Source organism: Lithobates pipiens, unplaced genomic scaffold (genome assembly GCF_037356315.1).
Source record: "Lithobates pipiens isolate NorthernLeopardFrog02 unplaced genomic scaffold, aLitPip1_a1.2 Scaffold_16, whole genome shotgun sequence".
NCBI classification, from domain to species: Eukaryota; Metazoa; Chordata; class Amphibia; order Anura; family Ranidae; genus Lithobates; species Lithobates pipiens.
In genome coordinates this window covers 567,336,414-567,364,262 of record NW_027507748.1, presented here as the reverse complement: position 1 = coordinate 567,364,262, position 27,849 = coordinate 567,336,414, and the positions used below count along the sequence as shown (strand labels likewise).

Genomic DNA, 27,849 nt, shown 5'->3' with positions numbered 1-27,849 from the left:
GGCAAGCAGGGCCATTTGGGAGCATCATAGAGAAGGGTAATAGACTGGGAAGAACAGAGAGTCCATCTAAATTGAAGGTAAAGATGCAAAAAACATGAGTATAAATATTTAAACATTTGGACAGAAAAAGAGGGAGAGGGTTGCAAAAGCAAACTCCCTAATAGCCCACCTCAATAAATTTTGAGCCAGTTCAAGATCTTGATAGCAACAGCAGGTTATAGTTGCTCTATTTGCAAGCAAGGGAAATAGACTTTGAATCAAAAAAGATTCTCAAAGTATTCCAAAATTCCCTTAAAAAGAAATACAAAAACAAAGTTGCAATAAAAAATATTTTTTTAATGAAGACGAATGCCCTGTACACACGGTCAGACTTTCCGATGGAAAATGTGCCATCGGATCGTGTTGTCTGAAAATCCGAGCGGGTGTGGGCTCCATCAGAGCCTTTTTCCGTCGGAATTTCCAACACACAAAGTTTGAGAGCTGGATCTAAAATTTTCCGACCACAAAATACAATAGTTTAAAATTCCAATTGTGTGTAGACAATTCCAAAAGACAAAGTGCCACACATGCTCAGAATAAATTAAGAGACAAATCTATTGGCTACTGCCCTCTTTATAGTCCCGTCGTACATGGTTTACGTCACCTCGTTCTTAACAATCGGATTTGGGACAAAATCCGGATTTTGTCGTCGGAATATCCAACCGTGTGTACAGGGCATAAGGTAGCAAAGTCCAAATTGATCTTTACCTGGTAATTTTCTGAAGCCCTAGGCAGCATGCCTCCTTCCATGGACTGAACCTAACAGTAACTGAGGATTACTTCCTTATATACCCCCCTCCAGACCTTTTTGGCACCAAAAAGGAGGCATGCTGCCTAGGGCTTCAGAAATTACCAGGTAAAGATTAATTTGAACTGTTACCTTTTTAGTCTTCATTCAAAAAATATTTTTTATTCCAACTTTTGTTTTTGTATTTCTTTTGAAGGGAATTTTGGAATACTTTGTGAATCCTTTTTTTATTCAAAAAGTCTATTTTTTTTCCCTTGCTTGCAAATGGCACAAATATAACCTGCTGTTGCTCTCAAGATCGTGACTGGCTCAAAATTTATTGAGGTAGGCTATTAGGGAGTTATTTATACTCGTGTTTTTTGCATTTTTACCTTCAATTTAGATGGACTTTCTGTTCTTCCCAGTCTATTGCCCTTCTCTATGATGCTCCCAAATGGCCCTGTTGGCCCCTCCTCCACTATTGATGACTGTATTTTTGAAATTTTGAAAGTTGGTGCCGTGGTTAGAAAATGCTTAAACTGTTCATCATCAGTCTGATACTAAAATCTCTGGATTGTTTGCTGCTTTGTTTTTGTATGTTCTTTTTTTTTCTATATTGTGTTTTTTGATTTGTATACTTTTCTATTATAGTGATCCGTCTATACAGAGTTTATTGTAACAGAATCTCCTGAAGAAGCTGTGAACGGCAGAACATAGAGAGACAATTTACTTCTGTTGATGTGTTACTGATGTACTGTGGTTTTACCCTTTTTTTCACATAATTGTATTTTTAATTCAATAAATATTTTCTATTTTTCAAAATGTTTGTGTGCGCTTTAAAAGTCACAATTTCTCTCCTATGTTAGTTTTGCAATTAGGGATGTGGTGCCTAAATTGAGACTTTCCAACAGACTAGCTCTAAAACTACACTTCTCATCGGAAGGTGGAGGAGCACAAGGTCTCCAACATCCACCAGCGCCATGATGTCATGGGGGAGTGAAAGTGGACTCCAGGGCAACCTGTGAAGCTCTGGTTAACTCCATGCCCAAGAGGGTTAAGACCGTGCTGGAAAATAATGGTGGCCATACAATATTGACACTTTGGGCCCAATTTAGACATTTTCCCTTTAGGGGTGGTATTCACTTTTTGTTGCCAGCGGTTTAGACATATATGGCTGTGAGTTATTTTGAGGAGACAGCAAATTTTACACTGTTAAACTGTACACTCAGTACTTTACATTGAAGCAAAGTGTCATTTCTTTAGTGTTGTCAGATGAAAAGATATAATAAAATAATTACAAAAAATGTGAGGTGTACTCTTTTGTGAGATACTGTAAGTGGCATAACTAAAGGTCTTTTATGCAAAGTATGACTTTTTGTTGATACAAAGGCGTGTAATAAGTTTGACATCCCTGGAGGTGTCTAACATGGGACAAGCTTGCAACGAGCTTACAAGCAAAGGGTAAAAGTTTTTGTTCCCATTCCACGAGCAAGGGCAACTTTGAAGAGTGACGTGTTGGGTATCAATTTATTCGGCATAACATTATCTTTCACAATATGAAAAGAAATTGAGCTAACTTAACTGTCTTATTTTTTTTTTTTATTAAAAAAGTGAACTTTAAAAAAATGTGTAGATGGAGAGAGAGAGAGAGAGAGATTATAGTGTTTTGGATGTCCTAAGGCTAACCTACCCTGATCACCAGTGTGAATGTAACCTTCGGTCTCTGTTCATTTGGGGGCCTCTCAGTCCACTTTTTTCATTTTAAATTTCTTTCCTTTCCTAGACATTATAACGGTTTATCAGTATGATATTGGTTAGCACTGCCAGACCACTGTGGCACCTTAACATTGCCATCTTGCGATAGTCCTACATTCTTTGCTTAACAACAGTTTTTGTCACTTTTCTTTATAGTAATGGTTCTCCAAATCATCAGCCAGAGCCCCCGGCTCCAATCGTTGATGTAAGTTCCGGATTGACGCCCATACAGGTACTTTAATACGATTTACCCAGCCTTAAATGGTATAAACAGCTCTGTTTCTCATTAGCACATATTGTGCAGCAATCCCTATATTTAGCACGGCCACAATATACCATTTGTGAGCTGGGTGATTTGACCTCTTACCGTATTTTAGAATCCCTTTACTTGTCGGTCAATATTTGAGCTCCAGTTACTTGGGGTATAGGAAAGATTTCAATGGTGCAACTTGCATAAAATGCCCTCGGATGTTTTTAGCTAGTAATTAAGTTAAATGTTGCAGTTCTGTGACAGTCCAGAAGTTGGTAAACTTGGTAACAAGCCGTTGACATTTTCACACCATTTTTACAATCCTTAAAATGCACCTGTGCAAAGACTATGGACATTAAATTGCCTATTAACAAGCAGTATAAGAGCTCTAAAACAAGCCATCTCTACTTTTTCTAGCTGCTTGTAATTCAAAGCCCCTTAAATTTCACAATGACTATAAAGACAGGTTTCAGTTGTTTCTAACAGGCTAAACGCACCTGCTGTGTTTACATTGGAGGACTGGCAGCCTCCCAGATTCAGTTGCAATGGGGAGGGGGGGGGGATTTCAGTGCCTCTGTTGTGAACTTTGAAGACCATCTTTTGCTTAGTGAAGTGAGCTGAGGTGAATTTGAGCTTGTTTGCATCAGATTCCGTTGGTTGCCTTCTTAAACACGTTGAACGTATGTACAGTAAAATTGTTTTCTGATTACAATAGTTCATGCCATTGCGTTCAGTTCCAGTGCTTTCAAATAAAAGTACCCTGGCATGCATTTTTTCACACTGGAACGCGCATTAATGTGTTAACACATCTGATCAAAAATGCAAGGGACAAAATGTTTGCATACTAAAAATAGATTTCCCAAGTCCTCCTCCAGGACGGTCACATGAGAATAGCCCCACCTCCTACAGAAAACGCAAGCACAGAGTTTAAAAAGGCTGCCTCAGGGCTGCCCCTCCGTTCTTGTGTTTCCTGTGTCCTGCAAGCACCCGCACAGAGGAAGGAGGAATCATCCCCAGTTTGTTGTTTTTTTGCATTGTATTTGGGGCGGGTATCCCTGAATACTTTCTCTCTTCCTGTATTGGCAAGGTAGGTGGTCTGCTGCAGGGTTTTTGTTTTTTGTTGTTGTGTTTTTTTTTTTTTTTTAGGGGGGGAAGGGAGAGACATTTTGAGAGGGGCTGGGCTCTAGGACTTGCCTTCTTTCTTGTAACCTTCACAGTTTTGCACCCTTTTTGGCCACCCTCCTACACCCTAGGTGGAGTGTGGTTGAGGGTGAAGAACCTGAGGGGCACTTGCTGCGACACCAACCGGGAGGTCCTGGTTTGGGCTCACCTCTGCGTGATCGCTTGTCTGCTGGCTGCATCCCCATGTGGATGTTGCGACCAAGGTGGCCGCTGCTGCGGAAGTGATGTCGCAAAGATGGTGCTCTGACTGGAAGTCGCATGGCAGCCATCTTTGTTTGGGGCATGTCTACCGGCTGGAGTGACGCCAGTATGATGCGAGCAGTGCGCTATGGGCAGGGCTGTTGTGAAAATCCTAAAAGGCCAAGAAAATTAAATATTGCTGCACCTGCCGACCAAAAGTTCCCTCAGTAACACATTCCTATGCCACAAATGCCTTAAGAAAATAGTTAATGAAGAAAATCTGCCTGCCTTCAAGGATTTTCTAGATTTCTACTTTGCAGTCTCTACAAAAAAAAAAAAAATAATAATATAAAAGATATTGGACAGTGTTCAGCACAAAGCTCAAAAGACACGCATCGCCGTGAGGGACTTCGAAGACCTCCAATTACCCCTCTGGTCCCGGTCAATACTTCAGACTCAGAAGTAGAGGAGAAAGGCAAGCTACTATTCCAGGATAGTTCAGAATCCGAAGAGGAATCAAGTCTGGGTGAGGCCCAAAAGACTTCAAGACACCTCTTTCCAGTGGATGAGAGTGAGGGATTGTTCAAGGGAAGTCAAGGAGAAAAGGTTGTGGTGTCTTGTGTAAAAAAAAAAAAAAAAGGAGCCACAATTGCAGAGAAAACCACCAAGGTCAGCGCAACTGGGTGTTCAATAAAGTAAAGGGAAAATCCAATGTCCTGTTCCCAAGTGCAGTTGCAACTAACAAATCCCAATCCTCTAATCTGTTGAGAGAAAATGTGATTATCGGGAGTACGGTTTATACTCTCATGTTTTTATAAGTGCTAAGCCTTCAGGGAAACATTTGATTTTGAACCTGAAACCCCTAAACAAAGCAATTCAGTAAAAAAAATTTAAAATGGAGAGCATATTCCCAGTAAGAGCTTTACTCCCAGAGTAGTCTTTCCTAGTGACATTGTATATAAAAGATGCATACCTGCATGTACCCATCCATCTGAACCATCAGAAGTACCCAAGGTTCGCCATAAGATGGCAAAAGTACAGCATTTCCAATATTGAGCTCTTCCCTTCGAACTAGCTTTGGCTCCTTGCATATTCACCAAAATTATGGCAGGAGTCATGCAGGAGCGAAGATTGAAATGAGTGCAGATTATACCATATCTCTAATCTATGGCAGGACAGAAACAGAAGTGTTGACAAGCTTAGACACAGCCAAGCTGTTTCTGGAGTCGCTGGCATGGAAACTAAACTTGGAAAAAAAATCTAAGTCCCTTCTCAAAGGGTTTTTTTCTGGGCTACACCATCGACAGACCTGCAAAGATCAAGTTGGTGAAGACCACATACCAGATTGCAAAAGCAACGCAGGTGACCAGACGGAATATCCTTTATTTCCTCTGCCTGTCTACATCTATCCCTGCAGTACAAGGGGCCCAATGCCACATGCAACAGTTTCAGTCCTACTTGTTGAAAAACTGGGACGGCTAAGTGAAATCCTTGGGGGAAGTAATTTCCATTTCCCAGGTCAACAAGCAGTCACTACAGTGGTGGAAGAAGAGATCTACTAGCAGAAGAACTCTGGGCACCTACCCCTCAGATACACATTACTACAGATGTGAGTGCAACAGCATGGGGAGCTCACCTGAATCAAGCTGTCTGTCAAGGACTCTGGGACACAGACTTGTTAAGAGCTTCTTCAAATCTAAGGGAACTTGCAGCAGTTCACTGGGCACTGTTGGTATTCAAGGAAGAAATTAGTGTTGAGGTCTACCATCAGGGGGGGTACCAGATCAAAAACACTGATGCGTGCAACTCATTTTCTGTTATCCTGGGTGGAGACCAACCTTATGTAAATCAAGGCTGTTCACATCAAGAATCGGACCATACTCTTGCAGATTACTTGAGTCGGCAACAACTGGATCCAGCAGAGTAGGAACTGAACCAGCAGATCTTCATAAAATTTAACCCAGAAACACCAGCAGTGGATTTGTTTGCCACAGCAAACAGACGGGTAGATAAATTCTTCTCCCTGAAGATGGAAAGTCTCTGAGTTGACTCCCTGGGTTTCACATGGCAATTCATGCTAGTCTATGCTTTCCCGATTCAGCTTCTGTCTAGGGTGGTTTTCGTCTCTGGAGAAGGTGGCTAAGGTACATTGGACCTGAATGGGAAATGTTAAAGGAGGGTCTCTCAAGGGTTGTGGATACCCTGTTGAATAGCATAAAACCCCTGAAAAGGAGGAAATAGCCAAAATGTCTAACTGGGATCACCAACCTTATCCACTGTGTTGGATTTTCTTCAGGTCGGTGCAGAGGCAGGATTAGCTGTCGGCACTCTTAAAGTTCATTCTGCTGCTTTGGCGGTCTTTTTAGATATAGCACTAAAGAAAAGTCCTGTGATCAAATATATTTAAGACCGATCCTAGAAGTTGCCCCTGTTGGGCCATCAGGGTAGTACCTTGATCTCTCTACAGTCTTTTCAGCATTAACCCAAGAGCTCTTTAAGCCATTGGTTGACTCCTCGCTAACATTAACGCTTTAGTTGGTGTTCCTAGTGGCCATCACCTCCAGCAGGTGAGTGAATTACAAGCCTTATCCATTAAAGAGGCTTTGCTTACCTTCTTCCCAGATAGACTTGTACTAAAGCCCGACCCACTACTTCTTCCTAAAGTCTCCTCCTTAATTTCCCAGGACTCAAGAAGTCCTATTACCATCTTGCCAAAACTCACAAGTCGAGAAGACCAAAGTTTTCCCTCCCTAGATGGCAGCCACCAAACCCTTCAGGAAACCTTCAGTCTTTTTTTTTTTTTTTTTTTTTTTTTTTGCGGGGGGGCGCACATAAAGGAAAGCCTGCATCTAATAGCTAGATGGCTCAATAGCTAGATGGATTAGAATGACGATTGGAATTGCCTATGCTTCTCAACACCTCAGTTGTCCTTCAGGTCTGAAAGCCCATTCCAACTGCCTGATCACTATCTCCTGGGTAGAGAGGACTGGGGCTTCCATTGAGCAGATCTGCAAAGCAGCGATCTGGGCCAGCGACTCCACATTTGCAAAGCAGCATAGAATTGATCTGGTCTCCGCCCAAGATCTGACCTTTGGTCGCAAGGTACTTCAAGTGGTAGTTCATCCAAGGTATGGTTTGTTGGGGTCTTGTGTGGCCATCCTGGAGGATGACTTGGAGAAAGTCTGAGTTATTACCTGATAACTCCCTTTCCAGGAATCCTCCAGGACTGTGGATTCCCATGCTTATTTTTGTATATTACAGTTCATTTATGATCAAACGTTGAGTGTTTGCTGTCCGGGTAATTTTTGTATAACTGAGGGGCAGCCCTGAGGTGGCCGTTTTAAACTATCTCTGTGCTTGTGTTTCCTGTAGGAGGTGGAACCTATCTCTCATGTGACCGTCCTGGAGGATTCCTGGAAAGGGAGTTATCAGGTAATAACTTAGACTTTTTGTAGTGAAGGGTAAAAAAAAATATGCTTAACAGTGTGCATGCAGAACTGAATATGGGGATTTAAGGGAGTCCCAGGAGTGCTTTTTTATTTTTTTATTTGGCCTGTTCTAAAAAAATATATATATACTGTGCATTATATTCAGTTCCAGTTCTTTAAAAAAAAAAAAAAAATGCAGCATGCATTTTTTTTCACTTTGGAACACTCATAAACCTGTGAACACATCAGACAAATAACATATGCAAGGGACAACATGTTTGCATACTAAATAGAGATTTTCGTTGTAAAGGGTAAACCAAACACAGTACGCATGTGGAAACGAACATAGGAATTTCAGTGAGCCAAGTGCTTTTTTGGCTTGTTCTACATATATAAATACTTTACTGTGCATGGTCTGGGACAGGTTCTTGTTAAAAAGAACGGTCATCTCACACTAGTGATTTTGTAGCCACTTCAGAATCTCCCAAGTGTTTTTGTTCATGGGTAGAAAGGACTTGCAGTCAGTGGAACATCTTTCATCCCAATTCGTCTTTTGCAGCTGAGACACTTATTTTATTTATACAGACATTTGCTGTAGCAGACTGTAAATCGGCTTGATAGACAATTGTAGCTATGGAAAGCTTCTGTTTTGGGTGACGTGGCCCTTGTATTGCTTGCAGATTTCCCCCACTTTTTTCTCATAGCAATATTGTTGTTATATTCATTTGGGAAGTTGTACAGGTGATTACATATGCAAAGCTTAGGCATTTTTGTCAGTATTAGGTTGCAGGATTACATCCATGATCTCTGTAAGGTGTGATGCAGTAGAAGTTATGTATTTCGAAAGTTCCATGATGATCCAATCTTTCATCCAATTGTCCTTATGTCAACTTATAAATCTAGTGGAAAGGTTGCAGCAAAAGTTAGTGCAATGATATGTTTAAGTACAGTCATACTTTCAATGACCTCAGGTGGGTGACAGATTTTCCATAATGTGAGCAATATCACTTGTTGTGCCCCATTACAGTGCATGTGTGAGATTCCTGTGCATTAAAGCTGAACTCCAGGAATTCAGCTACTTTGTAAAAAAAATAAAAAATAAAAAAAAGCATTCTATGAGTTAAGTCCAACGAGGTACATCTGACTGTTTTTTACAACTCTCGGAAGACTGTACTTTAACTGTAGTGCACTGCTGAACCATCTGGTCTCAGCATGTTCAACAGAAGAGTCACTGCAGCTGCTATGCCCACCCCTCCCCTCCACCTGCTCAGTAACAGAAGTCCACGGATTCATATATTACAAAGGCTTCTGTGAATGAGCATCAAAGGAGAGGAGCAGGCATAGTTGTGTGCTTTTCCCCTCTAAAATCCCAGTTTATCCTGGGCAGAGCCAAAAACTTGTGACATGCATTTAATAGAAGTCTAGTAGGTGGCATGCACCTAGTTGGACTTCACTTAGTGTGCCTGCACTTTGTTACAAAGTGGCTGAATTCCTGGAATTCAGCTTTAAAGTAGAAAGACAAAACTTTTCATTTTTGATAGTGTCAAGGTGTTTTGTGTATTTATTTTTGTTTTTGCAATCTGTATTCCATTGGGTAGATTTTCCTTTGCTTACTGTCCAATAGCCAAAACAGGCAGTGAGAGGAAATACTTATAAAGTGGGAAAATCCCTGACACCAAATCTAGCGTCACCATTGGAAGATTTACCCTCTATTACCTACCTGAGGACAGCCTAAAATTTGGGTGTTGTAATGGTAAATGTGACTATTGGTGGCACAAAGAGTAATAAAAACTTGACAGGTGTTCTAATTCATCTGCACTCTATCCAAAACTAAAAAAAGTTTTTAGCCTTTAGTTATACGTAAAAGCTTTTTCTTATACTTGTTTCAATCTAGATACAGCTTCAGAATAAATATAATCTAGTGGTAGAATACTCAGTATTTCGAGTAAAATAAAAATCGCTTATGGTTTCAAAATAATTACTATTTTATATTTGAAAACTAATGCCCTTTTGATGTTGTATTCCCTTGTGAGGTGAACATACGCATATTGGGGCAACAGTCAGTCTTTTAGTATTATTACGGTGCAGCCTTTTTACTATGTTGCATTCCTTTTACTGGAAATTTTGTGTCTCGCATTGCCAGATACCTACTATATATCATGTGTTTTTAAATTTCAATGCAGAGGACCAGTTTTAGTGAAGCAAATGTTTTTGCGTCAATATTTAAATTTTTTGCATTTATTCCCGAACACCTTGGTTTAAAGGACAACTTTAAACTTTTTCTGGTAAAGTTGTCCTTTGGATTACCCCCCACCCACTTGACTGCAGCCCACTCTGTAACAAACGCATTACCCTGAGCCCAGATCCAGCGATGTTTGCTTTGCACCCATGCTCAGTGCCACACAGCCTTAACAAAGAAAACCTCTGGCAAGTGTCCCCTTCTACGTATGCTGACCTGAACCCCATTAATTTCAGTGAGATGGCTGTACTCTGGGGCTGTGTGTATATGGGATGGCAGCGCACATTCACAGTATCAAGTGAAGCTAGTGAAGGCTTTCTTTGTGAAGGCTGTGCAATGGGAGGCAGGGCTCCAAAGTGAATATTGCTTGATCTGAAGTTAAATATGCCACCTGGGGGGTTATGGTAATTAAAATAAACCTTACCCTAGTGCCTAAATTGGCTGTGTTTTTTATCCACCACTGGTTTCCACCTGCAGTTTTTCCTCTAACACATGGTACATGCATATAGTTTTCAATATGTTAAAAATGCCATTGTTCAAGTTAACAATATTTATTGCATTTTAAAATCAAATCAAGCACTAAAAGCAGAAAGTAATTTTTTGACTGGGATCTGTTAAATAAAGCCATCTTGTGCTTTTCTGGCAGTCCATACTTAATAGTAATTGAATTCTAGCTCATAAAGGAAAGCCTACTCACATGTAAAAATAGGCCATCAGTAAAGCTTGATAACTTTGTTGCGGTAATGAACTGGATATTTTTAACATAAAAAATCTTTACAAAGTGTGTTTTTGCTGACTGTTTTTATTTTTCCATGGTACATATAGGTGCATTTGAATTGTATCTAAATGTGTCAGAATCAATAATACTCTACCCCAATAGTAAAAGTAAATTGTTTAACAATATGAATAGCACATTGTGTGTTTATGCAATGTATCACATACTATTGTCTTATGTGGAGTTGACAGTTCCTTTTAAGAAAAAAAAAAAAAAAGTGTAGAACTTGCACTGATGGGATGTGAAAAATCGGTTTGCTTACCCTTTGTTTTAGGAATAATGCCACAGTCTGTGACAGTACACATGCACTCCTTATTGTGGGTGCATACAGTCTTCTAGAAGAGGAAATGCCCTTCTCATGAGACACTGGTTTGTTACCTAATGTATAGAATGGAGTTTTGTGGAGCTCTCTTTATGCATTTCTCTTGTAGAACCTCTTGCCTACATCAACCCCTCAGGAGGCACAACAGTGGCTACATAGAAATAGATTTGCTGCATTCTCGCGGCTATTCTCAAATTTCTCAGGTAACTCCCTAGAACGAAAAGTTTTAATAATAATACAATGCTATTTCACACTCCCTTCCGCCTGCAACCTACCTTCTTTCCCTCTTTAGCACCAAACACAATTGTATACTTCTCTCCCACTTGAGTGATATGCTGAGCATAAAAAGGAGTGTTTTTTTTTTTTTTTTTTTTTTTTTTTTCTTCTTTCCCCTTCATGTATCATGTAGTTGGCTCTGAGTTGTTGATACAATGCAGTTAGAGGAATATATATATATAATTGCTCTGTGTAGTGGTTTTGCACAGAGGAACCTGTATCCTTCACTTTTCAGATCCCTCGCCAGCGATCCTGGCCTCTCCTTCCTGTTGGGTGGCCGAGACCAGCCACAGCCCCATGTGTCTATTCAGACATGGAGCCATCGTACAGACCCACCCCCTCTTTCCTGATTAGCTAACTGACTTTGAACGCAACAGGAGCCAATGGGTGTTGCTGCTGTGTCTCAGCCAATAAGGGGAGAGAGTCCTGGACAGCCGAGGCACTGGCTGGATAGAGATGGGACTCAGGTAAGTATCAGGGGGGGGGCTGCTGTTTACTGTAGATTTTTTTATTAATGTATAGAATGCATTAAGATAAACACCTACCTTTACAACCACTTTAACATGTTCTGTCTATTCAGGGTGTAACCTGTTACAATGCATCGGCCTCCACAAACTGGACAGACTGCCTGCAAGAGCCCTGCATGGCATTCATGATCTGCTGATCATGGCTGCAATGCTATGTAGGCTCATAGTAAACAAAAATCTACTTTTTTTTTAGTTTTTTACCTGAAAAAAGATGTGCATTTTTTTATTTTTTATTACAAAGGTTAACTTCACGCACACACACCTAAAAAGCAACCTGAGAATGACAGGTTTTGGCAGGGTGTTACCTTAAATAAGGAAAGTAATTTTGTCTGCTTTGCATACAATGCATTCTAAGGGTGATATGTCCTTTTAACAGATATGTAGTTTCCATACTTCTTTGAATAGTTGCTTGAGATTTGTCAAAATAGATGGAGGTTATACCGGTCTTATTTTACCTCTTTTCTTTATGGGTGTCAAACATAGTGTACAGAACAAAATGCAAGCCTTTGTAGTATGACACACAGCAGGGAAGTTTTACTCTTCTCTCCTGTACTACAGGGGTGAAAATTGGGCTTAGCACACAAAGGGCAATGTCATAGTATCTATGTTTTTAGTGGCTGAGTGGCTAGAGTGTGCTGTATAATATGATGGGAGAAAGCTTCTAAAAGACTTTCTGCTGTACAGATTAGGTTGAAGAGACAAAAATTATGGGACCGACCTCAAGAGGCGCAAGGAGCAAAAAAAATGTAATTGCTGGTTCTAAAGGCAGAATGTTTATCTTAATGCATTAAGATAAAAAAAAAAAAAAAAAAAACTGTGTGCAGCAGCCACCACCCAACCCCCCCCCCCCCCCCCAAATACTTGCCTAAGCCCCATCTCGATCCAGCAATTTTGCACGGGAGCCTCGGCTGTCACTCTCCCTCCTGATTGGCTGAGACACAGCAGCGGGGCACCATTGGTTACTGCTGCGGTCAGTGAGCCAATGAGGAGAGAGAGGGGGCATGCTGTGGGGGCAGGAGTGCCAGCGAGGGACCCGAGAAGAGAAGGTTCTGAGCTGCTCTGTACAAAACCACTGCACATAGCTGGTAAGTGTAACATGTTTGTTACTTTTAAACAAAAGAGAAAATTTGACTTTAAACACATTTAAATCTATACATGCATCTGTAAGCGAGCAAGTGAAGGCCTCTATCTAGGAATGCTGATTCATTCTATTTGAACTGCAAAACCTGGTACGTTTCTACATAATGAGTGGAATATCTTCTTTGGCTTAAAGTAATCTGGAAGAGAACTATGTCTAAAACCGCTCCCACCCACGTTCTAATGCTAAATGAACTACAATTTTAATGCTTTTGCTTATTATCAGAGCTCTCTGATCCAGTTGTGTGAATTCCCCAGCAGCCGGCTTCAGAACAGAGAGCGCCAACAACAGATAGAATGCCTGGCCAGTGATGTCACCCATAGGCTTACTGTGTGCATCTGTTAGATGTCCCTCCACTCCTCTAAAGACAGCTGCTGGGGGCAAATCATGTGAATGGACCGCATTGCCTGGAATATAGGCAAGTATAAGTGTCTTCCTTCTACATGATAGTTGGCATAGGACTTAAAAGATTGGTGGGAGTAGTTTTAAGTGCAATTTACTTGCACTGTTGAGTTACTAAAACTGGAGAGCGCAAAACCTGGTGCAGCTCCGCATAAAAAACAATCGGCTTCCTTTTTTTTTTTTTTTTTTTTTTTTTAAAGCTTAAGTGAACAAGCTGACGTTAGAAGCTGATTGGCTTCCATGCATAGCTGCACCAGATTTTGCACACTATAGTTTTAGTAAATCAACCCCATTGTGTAGCAAACAATGGGAGAGCAAGAACCAAATATATGGGAAATACTATGAAAAGTAAAACACTAGCCAAAGATGGCCACTAAAAAATATTGGAAATGTTGTTGCTAGTGTTTGGATCAAGTGACAATACCTGGGTTATGTTTTTAGAAGTACAGGCCCACCACCAAATAGAACTCCCATGGTGGTGTTTATTGGGTAGGTTCAGATTCAGAAATATAGCTTTAAACTTAAAAAAAAAAAAAAAAAAAATACTACCACACAATTAAATACTTTGTATGGCCTGCTTCTGTTCATCTTCCATTTATGTTCTTGAGATTAGTGGACAATTCACTCCCAGTATGCCCAGCATTTTCACTCAGAAGTATATATAATTCAATATATGGCCTATTTTCATCATATGGCTTAAGTTTTCTTAAATTATGAAATGCTCTCTCCTACTGGCTATATATATGTTATATTTCTGTGTGCAGCCTCACAAATCACAATTTGTATGTTTAATGCCCTTGGCAATGTTAATATTGAATTTAAAAACACTTTAAAAGAGATTTGTTAATTTTTGGAAACATAGATTATAGTTACTCATGTCCCTTTTTAACAATTACATGTTTTATTGAATCCTTTACTGTCAGTGTTAGCTAGCTTACATATGCCCAAAAACTTTTTTTTTTTTTTTATTTCTATTTTTGAACAATATGTGTAGGGGTCATTTTTAAATCCCCCATATCCTGTTTTTGAGTTTTAAATTGTATTTTCACAGTATTCAGTGCAGAGTTAGTTTTAGAAGTTGTGTAGGGTTACATTTAAAATTTAACATTTTAGGCAGTCAGTAATTTCAGCCAACATAATTTTCCAACCAGCAGATACATCAATCGTGAAGCTAAAGCAATTGGAGTATGTGTATTTGTTTTCAGGTGCAGATTTATTAAAACTAACTAGAGACGATGTTATCCAAATCTGTGGGCCTGCTGATGGCATACGGCTCTTCAATGCACTGAAAGGAAGGTGAGTAAATGGAATTTAACTTGAACTGTGTGTCCTGTCGTGGCTAAATCTGATGTAGCTCTGAAGTGTGGCCTAAGCTCTTGAGCCTTTTTTTTTTTTGTTCTACAATCATATAGGGTGGTCCGGCCGAGGCTTACGATTTATGTTTGTCAGGAGTCGCAACAACTGCGTGAACATCAGCAACAGAAACATGAAAATGGAGAGCAAGGAAATGGTGCTTTCTATGGTATGTTTGTAAGGGCACTTTTTTCTGTAGCTTACATGTTCAGTTTACAAAGCTTTAACACACAGATAAGGAACTTTTTCAGCCAAGTAAATGTCACTTTTTGTGTGTGGCGTTTTGTGTCACTGTATGTATGTAGATGTGAGTGCTATAAAGTTAAACTAGTACTTTTACAGTAAGTGTCACTCTTTATGTACTCTTGGGGCCCTTTCATACTGCACTTGTGAAACTGGGACATGTGACTCAAAATGCACTGTGGGTGCATTTTTCATCCATCTCAAAAGGGGATGTTTGTTTTTGGTGCACTTTTTAAACGTGCACCAAAAATGCAGTAAAAAGGACTTTTAACGAATGCACCGCAGCACATTGTTGTGAAGACTTCTATATGATTTAAAGGGATACATTTTTCACGCAATCTTCCGCTTTTCAAATACCAAAAGCACATCAAAAACTGAATGTGAAAGAGCCCTTCAAGGTTAATACCCAAAGTTCCAAAAATATACATGCAGGAAGATGGACTTTGTACTAATAAACTCTGTTTTCAGACTCTCGTACTTTTTTGTTAGGATGTCTTTCTTTTCTTTCTTTCTTTCTTTTCTTTCTTTCTTTCTTTTCTTTCTTTCTTTCTTTTCTTTCTTTCTTTCTTTTCTTTCTTTCTTTCTTTTCTTTCTTTCTTTCTTTTCTTTCTTTCTTTCTTTCTTTCTTTCTTTCTTTCTTTCTTTCTTTCTCTCTCCCATCTCTTGTGTTGCTTGCGAGAGTGTTCCTCGCCAGAGTGTTCAACAAGAAAGGGCTTTAACAAATAGCTTTTTAAAATGTCTGTTAGGTTACATTTGGATACTTTTATCCATAAGATTACTGAAGGCATGGGCATCCTATTGCCCTGAAAAACCAAGCTGACCAAACCGAAGAAGTCTTCAGTCAGGGCCAAAGAATTCCTTTCATTCCTTCCTGCCCTTCGCCTCAAAGTCCAAACCTGAAACCCAGTTCTGTAAGAAGAAGTAAACGCAGAATGGGGACAAGTTCCCAGTCTTTCAAGTTGAGATGTTGTTTGTTGGCCATTTGGATCTGGAACTTTTCAAACCAATGGGTCCAGGTGCTACAAGCTGGAGTTTTTCACCTTAAATTCCATATGCCCCTTTCCAGGTTCATGCCATCTGGTGTGCCTTTTGCTCCATGCAGGAAAGCGGATCTCTTGGCTGCCCTGGAACAGCATCTCTCTGGGGGGGTTTATTGTACCTTTCCCAGATTGGGAAAACTTCCGAGATTTTTACTCCAACCGGTTTTACTGTTCTCAAGCCGGATGGGGTGTGTGCATCTAATTTTGGATCTGAACGTTCTGAACCACTTAAAAGATAAAGGACCTTTGTAAACAAAGTAAATGAATAAATGCACATCTTTTTGCAGGTAAAAAAAAAATTGCATTTATTTTTGTTTTACTAGGAGCCTGCAAAGCATTCCACCTGCGAACAGCAGATCACGGGTGCAATGTTGGGCCATTGCAGGGGCTGCTGCATCAATGACATGTCACACCCTGAATATGGGTGTAACATGTTATGAAAGGTGAACTTCTCTTAAGAGTGCCAACGTTTTTTATATAGTGTTTCCAGTCAGTGATTGCCTTTCTTCATTCAGGGAATTTTCTGGCCTTGGTGGACAGCAAGCATGCTTATCTGCACAATCCTATATTTTAGCCAAACCAATGCTATATGCAATTTACTGTGGACAAGCATCGTTTTCAGTTTGTGGCTTTACCTTTTACCCCATCAGCAGCACCCCAGATTTTTATTAAAAGTTCTGTCTCTGGTCCTGACCCTGCTTTCTCCAGATAACACACAATGGTGGGAATCTCTTGAGCCCAACCTACTCCTGATGGAGCAGTCAGCTGAGACACTTTCTGCCAATGTCCAACAAACTCAGCATTTTGGTTGGATCCTAAACCTCAAAAAGTCCACATTGGATCCCTCTTACTGCTTAGAGCACCTGGTCTTGGACACAGACCTGTGTTGCAATTACCTTCTATAACAAAAGCTCATGTTCCTTCGCTACAAGTTGAGACATATGGAGTCTTTAGTGCATTCAATTTCACTCTACAAGTGGATACTGGGCTTGATGGCAGTCCCGATGCCCATTTCCACTGCAGACAGTTCCAACTCAACATTCTGGCGATACGGGACAAACTTACTCCAGCCCTAAATTGATCCCATGTGTCTGACCAACCAGACCCATATAGCCCTGGAGATGTTGGTTTTAGTCTGGAAAGTATTCGGTTAATTCCTGAAGACTGACGGTTCAGGAGCTGTGGTGTTTCGATGAAGCTCAGCTCCCAATCCATGTTTTGAAACTAAGGGCTATTCACCTATCCTATCCCTTCAGCGCTATTCCCTCTCCTCTTCAGGGTTTGCCAGTAAAGCTATAGTTGGACAATGCCATGGCAGTGGCATACATCAATCACCAGGGGGCTCCAAAAATTAGACTGCTCAAAGTAGCTAGAATTCTGGCCTGCGTAGAACTTCACACACATTCCAGCCTTGTCCATCAGGCACATTCAAGACATTATCTAGTTGCCAGTGTCTGGTTTCTTCCCCTCCCCCCACCAAACTCCTCCATCAGCCCGAGACGGAGGGCATTCTGGTGAATACTTTTCTCCCTGAATTGGCTTGCTTAATATGCAAACCTAGTCCAGCTTCTGGCTGGTTATGTGTTGCCTCCCCTGGAATGCACAGATCTGCTGTCTTAGAGGCCGTGTGCTATCCTGCTTCGCCATCGCTGACATTTACTACATGAATGTTGAAGTCCAGGTCCTGAAAGATTCAGTCATCCTTACTCACTTGAAGTCATCTTCTTTCAACATATACCACCCCTCTTGGCAAAAGTGTACTTTACTTGTTGTGAGACCAGGAATTTTCATCTGATGAATTCTGTCTAGTCTTCAGTTGGGTCTGCACAAAGCCTTAGTCTTAACTGCCCTTAAGGGTCAGATATCGGCTTTGGTGGTTCTCCTTCAGTGGCCTCTTGGTCCTGATTCTTTAAGAGCTTTCATACAAGTGGTTACTTTGTTCCTGTTCATAATGCTCCGTGTGACCTCAACTTTGGTTTTGTTAGGTTTAAACTGCATTTGCTGGATTATCTCATTGCAATGACTTCCCCCTTCCATGGTTTCCACATTGACGGCCCTATCTTGTAAGGGACCATTCCTTGTTCTACACAAGAATAAGGTTGTTCTGAGGCCCAGAGCTTCCTTCCTTTTTTTTTTTCTCATCCTTTCTTTAAGGGTGTACAACATGACACGGTAGTATGACATGACGGCACAGTCCTGACCAATATTATTAGCAGTGATATGAAAGTAACAGATTGTCACTATCCATACTCTTGCAAATCAGTGATCATGACTAACGACTCGGGGCCATAGTCAACTTTAGGTTAAAAAAAAAAATTACCATGCGTTGTAAAATATTTGCAGGAACTGGCTCGAATGTACATACAGAGATGGTCAGATTTACCTACAGGCACGTATCTTTTCTAATGTAAGGCCAAGCGTTTGCTCCCTTCTTCAAAAAGGGGGTACCCAGCTCAGCTCCGGATCTTCCTTTTTACCCCAGGTGGTCTCTTCCTCAATCGGTACATTGTTTTTCCATTTTTCTTTCCTACTCTTAAGCATCCTTCGTTGCTCTCTATTATTTGGATGTGATGTGGATAGTGCAAGCCTACCTGTTGGCTACAGCCTCCATCTATCAATCTAACTGCCCTGTTCTCTTATAAGTGGTAGTCTGCTTCTTCTTTCGCCATTTTTAGGTGGATTTACCAACTCCTCTCACAGATCAAGGGTCTTAAGGGAAAAGGTTCCCTCTTTGTGGTCTGAGCATATTCTACCAGAAGTATTAGTGTTTCTTGGATGTTCCAACATCAGGCTTCAATTTTACAGGTCGGTAAGATAGCCACCTGTTTTTTTTCACATTTTTAAGTTCTATCAGTTGTATGTCCAGGCCCCAGTAGATGCTGTCTTTGGTTTGGAAAGTCCTTCAGACAGCACTGAGTTTTGGGCCTTTTCTTTTTGTTTTATTTATTTTATTTATTTTTTATCTAAAAAATCATTTTTCCTGGAATTATATAACAGGACCTGTTCTAATCACTGCTGTATTGCTGGCTAAAAAAACTGAAGGCCTGTTAGAAGTGGGAGGGGTTATGCCAAGCTATGTTTCAGCTTTGATTTTTTGCCAGCGTTTAAATGGACATTAAACTTCACTCATTGGTCTAAATTATTCAATCCACTGTCCTGTAATTCACTTGCAGAAAGGATTTTACGTGCAAGTCAAAAATCCTGTTTTACATTTAGACAGTTTTAGAGCTACTGCACTCTAATAGAAATGCTGCCCTCCCTCCTTTTTATGAAGTCAGTGCAAGGGCCCTTATGCTGAGGGGTGTGTCTGTTACTCAGCTCTGCCTGTACAGCTGTGATTTCACAGACCGAAATCTACTTTAATGCATTTCCTAGCAAAAATCTGTCCCAAATCATTATGTGCAGGGTTATGAACTCCAAAGAAATTAAATGTTTTGAAACTTCAGTGGGCCTTTAACACAAAATGTGTCTTTGTATTATGTGCATGTGTTCTTTTCCCCTCATTTGAGGTGAACTATTTACTAATTTGTATCAGTAAGAAGGTTCCATCTTTGCCTACAGTGTATCATGCCATCTACCTGGAGGAGCTCACATCTCTGGAATTAACTGAGAAGATAGCCCAGCTGTTTAACATTTCTCCTCATCAGATTAACCAGATTTACAAACAGGGGCCCACAGGCATTCATGTTCTGATAAGTGATGAGGTAATATAATTTACGGTTTGCACTATAAAATAGTTTGATTCTTTATTTTGAGCAAAATTCTGTCAGTTTGAAAATGTATGACTGACTGTGCTACAAATGACACAAGTGTATTGTTGGGAAATTGCAAGGTCAGTTTGATGCTTTCAGCCTCCTCCTTCATACGTGATAAGAGTGTTCTTTATGTTTCAAATGTTTGAGTCTTATCAAGAAAAACAGACATTGACTGACATACATTATATGTTTATATATTGGAGAATCATCTAATGAATCCATATAATAAGTCTGCGGAACTGAACGATAAACTTTGGAGCTAGTAAGTTCTGACAAACATTATGGTAATGGATATTGTCTTCATCCCTGGGCACCCCATCATGGACAAATTGTGCCGGGGGGGGGGGGGGGGGCAATGGGGGCACGCACCCTGGTAGGTAGTTATCCTGTTTTATTCCAGAGAGATTCATGAAATGTTGGTTACATAGCAGGTGAGGTGAAAAAGACTCAAGTCCAACCTATGTGTATGATTATGTCAGTATTACATTGTATAACCCTGTATGTTGTGGTTGTTCAGGTGCTTAATAGTTTTTTTTTTTTAAATGATCGATGCAGCCCACTGAAACCACCACCTGTCAAAGGGAATTCCGCATCCTTGTCGCTCTTACAGTAAAGAACCCTTTACACAGTTTAAGGGTAAATCTAATTTCTTCGAATTTTAATGAGTGGCCACGGGTCTTATTAAACTCCTTTCTGCGAAAAAGTGTTATCCCTATTGTGGGGTCACCAGTATCGTATTTGAAATCGTATCCCCTCTCAAGCATCTCTTCTCCAGAGAGAATAAGTTCTTCATAACGAATACCCTCCAGTCCCTTTTACTAGCTTTGTTGCCCTTCTCTGTACTCGCTCCATTTCCAGTACATCCTTCTGAGGACTGGTGCCCAGAACTGGACAGGAATACATACACCAGGTGAGGCCTGACCAGAGTCTTGTAGAGTGGGAGAAATTCCGCTTTATTTGAATGAACCCCCTTTTTAATGCATGCCAATATTCTGTTTTGCTTTGTTAGCAGCTTGGCATTGCATGCCATTACTGAGCCTATCATCTACTAGGACCCCCAGGTCCTTTTCCATCCTAGATGGTACATACAAATTTTCCCTTGTAAGAAACTGTTCAATAGACTACAAAACATAGGGTACAACAAGTTTTAACATAGGACATTAGCTGGCTTGGTAGAGGCCGATATCATTTATTTTTTTTATTTTTTTTTTATTTTTTTTTTTTTATAGTAACTCAAATATAATGCGAGTTACAGAATACTTTTTTGGGGATAAGGCAACAGTCTTGGGTCTATCTAACCACCTGTAGTTCCCTATAAATGGGAGGGACGAGGTGTGGGTGAATGGAGGAAGGGATGGGAGAGAAGGAAGGAAAAAAGGAAAGGGGTGGGGGGGGTGGTATACTGGTGGTGTTCTGTGGGTCGTAGCAAACGGTGTTCATTTGGTATGGTAAGTATATTTATATGAGCCGGTGTGTACAAGGCCCATGTCTCTAGGCTCTTTCTGGTATCGTGTAGCCGATTGACAAAAGTGTACTTTTAACCTGCAATGTTTACTATCTTTACACACCATTACCTTTCACTGTGTTATAAAGGAGAGCCGGTTTATTAATATTTGCGCTTCTGTTCTCTGACTGAAGAGTAAATGCAATATGTGGTGAATATCTGCAATGTGTAGTTGAGGAGATATTTGAGATCTTTGCAAGATCATGGGCTCAGATACTACTGAATAAAAATAATCTAAAAGATGAAATGAAGACTCGCTGGCCTTATTAGGTACACCTGACTAGTAGTGTGTTCGACCTTCTTTCGCCTTCAGAACTGCCCTAATTTTTCATGACTGTGAAAATTGTAGATTCACACTGAAGGCATCAAAACTATGAATTAACACATGTGGAATTATATACTTGACAAAAAAGTGTGAAACAACTGAAAATGTCTTATATTCTAGGGTCTTCAAAGTAGCCACATTTTGGTTTGATTACTGCTCCGCACACTCTTGGCATTCTGTTGATGAGCTTCAAGGGGTAGTCACCTGAAATGGTTTTCACTTCACAGGTGTGCCCTGTCAGGTTTAATAAGTGGGATTTCAAGCCTTATAAATGGGGTTGGGACCATCAGTTGTGTTGTGAAAGAGGTGCCTACAGTACACAGCTGATAGTCCTACTGAATAGACTGTTAGCTGCTTTTTTTCTTGCCATAATACAAATTCGAAGTAAAGAAAAACGAGTGGCCATCATTACTTTAAGAAATGAAGGTCAGTCAGTCCGAACAATTGGGAAAACTTTGAAAGTGTCCCCAAGTGCAGTGGCAAAAACCATCAAGCACTACAAAGAAACTGGCTCACATGAGGATTGCCCCAGGAAAGGAAGACCAAGAGTCACCTCTGCTACGGACGATAAGTTCATCCGAGTCACCAGCCTCAGAAATCGCAGGTTAAAGTGGAGGTCCACCCTAAAGTGGACCTTCCACTCATTGAAACCCTCACCCCCTCCGGTGCCACAATTGGCACCTTTCAGGGGGGAGGGGGGGTGCAGGTACCTGTACAGTACAGGTATCTGCACCCACTTCCGGCGTAGATTCTGCAGAAGGTACGCCCCTTTCCGCAGAATCTACGCCCCTTTGCGAAGGTCCCCCGCTGCCTGCTGGGAAACGCACGGATCCCAGAGACAGCGGGGACCATCCTTATTGCGCAGTAGGGAATCGGGAAATGAAGCCGAAAGGCTCCACTTCCTGATAACCATACCCAAGATGGCGGCGGCGGCACCCGAGAGACGATCGAGAGACATCGCGGGCGCACTGGGCGGGTAAGTGTCATTATTTTAAAAGTCGGCAGCTGCAGTATTTGTAGCTGCTGGCTTTAAAAAAAAAAAAAACGGCGGACTCCCGCTTTAACAGCTCAGATTAGAGAACAGGTCAATGCCACACAGAGTTATAGCAGCAGACACATCTCTAGAACAACTGTTAAGAGAAGACTGTGTGAATCAGGCCTTCATGGTAAAATAGCTGCTAGGAAACCACTGCTGAGGACAGGCAACAAGCAGAAGAGACTTGTTTGGGCTAAAGAACACAAGGAATGGACATTAGACCAGTGGAAATCTGTGCTTTGGTCTGATGAGTCCAAGTTTGAGATCTTTAGTTCCAACCACTGTGTCTTTGTGCGACGCAGAAGAGGTGAACGGATGGACTCTACATGCCTGGTTCTCACCGTGAAGCATGGAGGAGGAGGTGTGATGGTGTGGGGGTGCTTTGCTGGTGACACTGTTGGGGATTTATTCAAAATTGAAGGCATACTGAACCAGCATGGCTACCACAGCATCTTGCAGCGGCATGCTATTCCATCCGGTTTGCGTTTAGTTGGACCATCATTTATTTTAACAGGACAATGACCCCCAAACACACCTCCAGTCTGTGTAAGGGCTATTTGACCAAGAAGGAGAGTGATGGGGTGCTGCGGCAGATGACCTGGCCTCCACAGTCACCGGACCTGAACCCAATCGAGATGGTTTGGGGTGAGCTGGACCACAGAGTGAAGGCAAAAAGGCCAACAAGTGCTAAGCATCTCTGGGAACTCCTTCAAGACTGTTGGAAAGTCATTTCAGGTGACTACCTCTTGAAGCTCATCAACAGAATGCCAAGAGTGTGCTGAGCAGTAATCAAAGCAAAAGGTGGCTACTTTGAAGAACCTAGAATATAAGACATATTTTCAGTTTCACACTTTTATGTTCAGTATATAATTCCACATGTGTTAATTCATAGTTTTGATGCCTTCAGTGTGAATCTACAATTTTCATAGGCTTGAAAATAAAGAAAAATCTTTGAATGAGAAGATGTCTCCAAACTTTTGGTCTGTACTGTGTGTGTGTGTGTGTGTGTGTGTGTGTGTGTGTGTGTGTATATATATATATATATATATGTATGTATATATATATATGTATATGTATATATGTGTGTGTGTATGTGTATGTGTATATATATATATATATATATATATATATATATATATATATATATATTTATATTATCAGGGAAAGGGTTAACACTAGGAGGTGATCAAGGGGTTAAGCGTGTCCTAGAGACTTATTTCCAACTGTGGTTGGGGGGCGGGGGTTGGCCTGCCTGGGAATAGAGACACACTTTACACTCCTGTCAGAACAGGCATCTGCTTTGTTTACACTGGCAGATCCCCGTTCTGCCTCTCTGAAGCCATCCAGCGCCATGCACGCGCCCACTGTATCTATTACACAAAGTGCCATACCAGTATGGCCATTCACACAATAGAGCCACCCTGCCACAGTATAACTGCGGTGGCTGGTTGGCAGGTGGTTTAAAACACATTTTGTTGCTTTGCAGCCTAAAATGAAGGCAGACCTTGTTTTTTGTTTTTATCCTGCTGTATTTTCTAGTACAACTTATAACATCCAAGCGAAGGATATAACTTCAAAATGTTTAAAAATTAAATTAAAAAACAGAATCACCCCTCTTATGTCAATATATTTTGTTTTACCACCTTTTTCTTTAATTACAGCCTTTAGCCTGTTGGGATATGTCTCTACTAACTTTGCACATCTAGAGTTTGTAATATTTGCTCAATCTTCTTTGCAGAACTGCTACTTTGCAGTTCATTTAAATTTAATGGTACCTGTTTGTGGACCACAGTCTTCAAGTCACTCCACAGATTTTCAATGGGGTTTACGTCTGTGCTCTGTCTAGGCCATGCAAGGAAATTCACCTTTTTCTCCTTCAACCACCGTGTGGTCATTTTTGCTGTGTGCTTTGGATCATTGTCATGTTGGAAGGTAAATAAATCATCTTCCCATTGACAACTTTCTGGCAGAGGGGAGCAGCTTTTCCTCAAGAAATTGATGCCATTTTGCCCCATTCAGTTTCCGTTCTATCCTGACAATTGCTCCAATCCCTCCTGCAGGGAAATACCCCCATAACAGGATATTACTACCTTTTATATGCTTTACTGTAGGAATGGTGTTATTTGGATGAGCTGTATTGGATTTCTGCCAGACCTATCGTTTGGTGTTGAGGCCAAATAATTGTTTCATCTGACCATAAAGCCCCTTTCACACATGCAGACTGTCCATTTTTCATCCATCCATTGAATAATGAAAAACAGACATCACTGCATTTCTATGGAAAAAAACTGATGTAAATGGGTGATCATCAGTGTTTATAAAAGGCACAACAGAATTTGCCCTTCAGCTGCTGCGCCTGTTAATATCTGAGAACATAGTCCTCAAACTATGTACAGAGCTGATTGGAGCAGATCTGTACCATGTGATCACCAAGATGACCAAATGCAGTGATCACTAATGTAAATAGTGTAGTGCTTACATTAGTAAGCCCACCCCTTCCTGCTGCATTGTAGGAAGGAGGAATTTAAAAATAAATAATTAGTTCCTGGTCAGTAGCAGCAGCATTTTTTTTCTTTCATCATCCATAGGAGAAGCTATAGCCAAAATAGCTTTGGCTATATTTCTTTTAATATATCTAGTGGACCCTTACCAAGCTCCATGTTTTACCCCCTCGATACCAGTTTTCACATTTCCATAAAATTGTGGCAAAAAATGACAACCCTAGGTTGCCTGCTTTTCAAAAAGGGTTAATTTTTAAAGTGATGGTGTTTTTATTTTTCTCTGTTCTTAGAATGGAATGTATACAAGTTATTTTTTCCAGTATATAATTTAAAAACCCAGTGGTTTTTAAATAATCCCAAAGAAAAGCTCTGTCTCAAAAAAAAATACTTTGTAAAATTCACACTGGAAAAATGGCCTGGTAATGAAGTTGTGATACAGGCTAGTACTAAAGTGGTTAGTGTTGCATTATAATAAAGAAAAAAGAACGCACTCACATACCCCGTTTCCCCTAAAATAAGACCTAGCGTGATTGTCAGTGATGGCTGCAATATAAGCCCTGCTCCCCAAATAAGCCCTAGTTAAAGTCCTTGTAGGTCTTATTTTCAGCGTAGGGCTTATTTTCGGGTAAACAGAGTAGGGCTTATTTGGGCGGTAGGGCTTATATTGCAGCCAACACAGACAATCACGCTAGGTCTTATTTTAAGGGAAACGGGGTAGCCACTTCCGTAATAAGGGGAGAAATATACAAAAGGGGAAGGAATACTAAATGTTAAACCTAGGTTGGACTTTAAAGGTATAGGAAACAACCGAGAGGTATGAAAAAAAATAACAATGTTTTATTAGAAAAATAACAGAACATGAATGAAACATTCAAAAAAGGTTAAAAATCATGTATACCAATACACAGTGAGTGAGCCCTTGTTTGACGCGTTTCACCGTTAGGCTTCTTCAGGATACAGTCAAGATTCTACAGATAGCAAATAGAGTGGATGCCACTGTCTGAAAATAGAACATATGAACTTTAAAATCAAACTTGGTGATATATCAAATATATTCAAAATGTTAATCTGTTCACTAGAAAGACCCATATAACAATATGAATACAAAAATAGTTATTAAATATGTATACTGATAATTGCCCATTACATTAGAGGGATACGTCTCAAATAAGCATATCCAGGCAATAGCTCAGAAAAATTACTGTCCTAATAGAGACTTAGTATGCGGTGGTCTGTATACATGCACAGGAAAGCCAGCCAAATCGAAAACAATATAAAATATAATAATTATCAAAGCAAACAAGCTAACACCATTGATATATATTTTGTAGGAACAATACTTATAAAATATACCTGCTAACAAGTAGGTGGCAGGATTGACCAAACTGTTCCAAAAAGCAGGGGCAAAATGGTGCGGATAATGTGGAACAAAAAGAAATAGAAAAGCCGATTTTATTATTTTTTTGGGCTAGTGTTGCATTCTTCTCTCTGGTCACTTTACAACAGAAACGGATTTGTTTATTCACTTACTAAAATATGCTTTTTTTCCCCTTCTCCAATGGAAGAATGTGGTTTCTCACATCACGTGTGGGCTGTACAGACTGCTGAGCTGTGGATGTGTACACTAGCTTTAGTTGAAGGCCGTTTAATTGTATTTATCTCCGTTAAAAGAACATTTTTGTGTGTGCTTTGTACACCTGTATAAAAGCAAACCAAATACACTGCTTCAGCATTTGCTGTAAAATCACTAATGCATTGCCTAGGTCACCTAATGTTCAAAGGCTCCCATTTACAGATCTGACAGAAGTGTTCTTTGAATTGTCTGCATGACCTTTTTGTACTTTAATATTCTTCTCAAGGCTGTTGTCTTATTCTTGGATTTATTATAATTTTTTTTATTTCTCATGTTTTTAAAGGAGTGCAATAGGGATTTTGTACAGATTTTCAGTGTTCTCGCTAGGGCTTTTTGCTTCCTTTGTGGAGAATGGCTGGAAATCAGATCTCCAATTCAATGATTACACCTCTGACTGCTAATCATCCTGAAGTGTCTAGCTGAACACTTCAAGGTAACAGCAGCTGGATAACATTCAAACTTGGAACCTAGTGTTTCTCATCTGTATGGGCTAGAGGCAGAGGAAGCATTAGAAGTCAAACCGATCCTTAATGTCTTATTGACGAGAGCCCATCATGCCCTATTTTGTATTGGTGATATCTGAAGTTATTTCAAAACTGGATTTCTATTAGAAACTCATTTAAAGAGAAGCTATAATGTGAAAAGGTTCAAATTATTATTATTTTTTTTTTTTTTTTAACCTATGATTTTATATTTTATTTTACAGAAATTTAGTTTAGAAAAATAAATTTAGGCCAGATTCATGCATTTTTGGACTGTTACTGCACGTCTTGAAATACGTTGATGTGCTTAGTAGTAGGGTAGCCTACTATATTGCACCACAATGGAACTATTAACCCATATCTGTACACATAAGCCAAGGTCTGTTGCAGTGCAAGTTAAATGAACAACATCAGACTGCAGTACACAAGTGCATTGCTGTTTGATACATTTTATCACCCTTAACTGACACATTCTTCATTGCAGGGACATATAATTCACAGAGCATCATGGCTTTTCTAACATACAGCACAGTAATAGCTGTTTAATTTCAGACTGTCTCTTTTTAAACTTCCTTTAGAGCCTTCTGAGCACAGAAGGGAGAAGGTTGAGAGTAAGGAGAGCATGGAAAACATGCTTCTAAAAGATTCTACAACACCATCGTTGGACATAATAGGGCAAAAATCTCCTGTGCAGTATTTTAAAATGTTAAAAATACAATATTTTAGCTTATGATATA

General features: G+C 40.2%; 1 protein-coding gene across 3 annotated transcripts in view; it reads left to right on the top strand.

Annotated features, from left to right (window-relative positions):
* TFCP2 (transcription factor CP2) overlaps positions 1-27,849 on the top strand; it is a 135,783-nt gene that overhangs the window by 97,428 nt on the left and 10,506 nt on the right. For 2 of the 3 annotated variants that reach the window (XM_077483680.1, XM_077483682.1), the window contains 6 exons: positions 2,678-2,753; positions 7,506-7,565; positions 11,007-11,100; positions 14,446-14,536; positions 14,653-14,762; positions 19,438-19,580. In XM_077483680.1, the coding sequence (XP_077339806.1) occupies positions 2,678-2,753; positions 7,506-7,565; positions 11,007-11,100; positions 14,446-14,536; positions 14,653-14,762; positions 19,438-19,580 (574 nt within the window). The remainder of the gene's footprint in view (positions 1-2,677; positions 2,754-7,505; positions 7,566-11,006; positions 11,101-14,445; positions 14,537-14,652; positions 14,763-19,437; positions 19,581-27,849) is intronic. The other variant, XM_077483681.1, reaches the window with a different exon arrangement.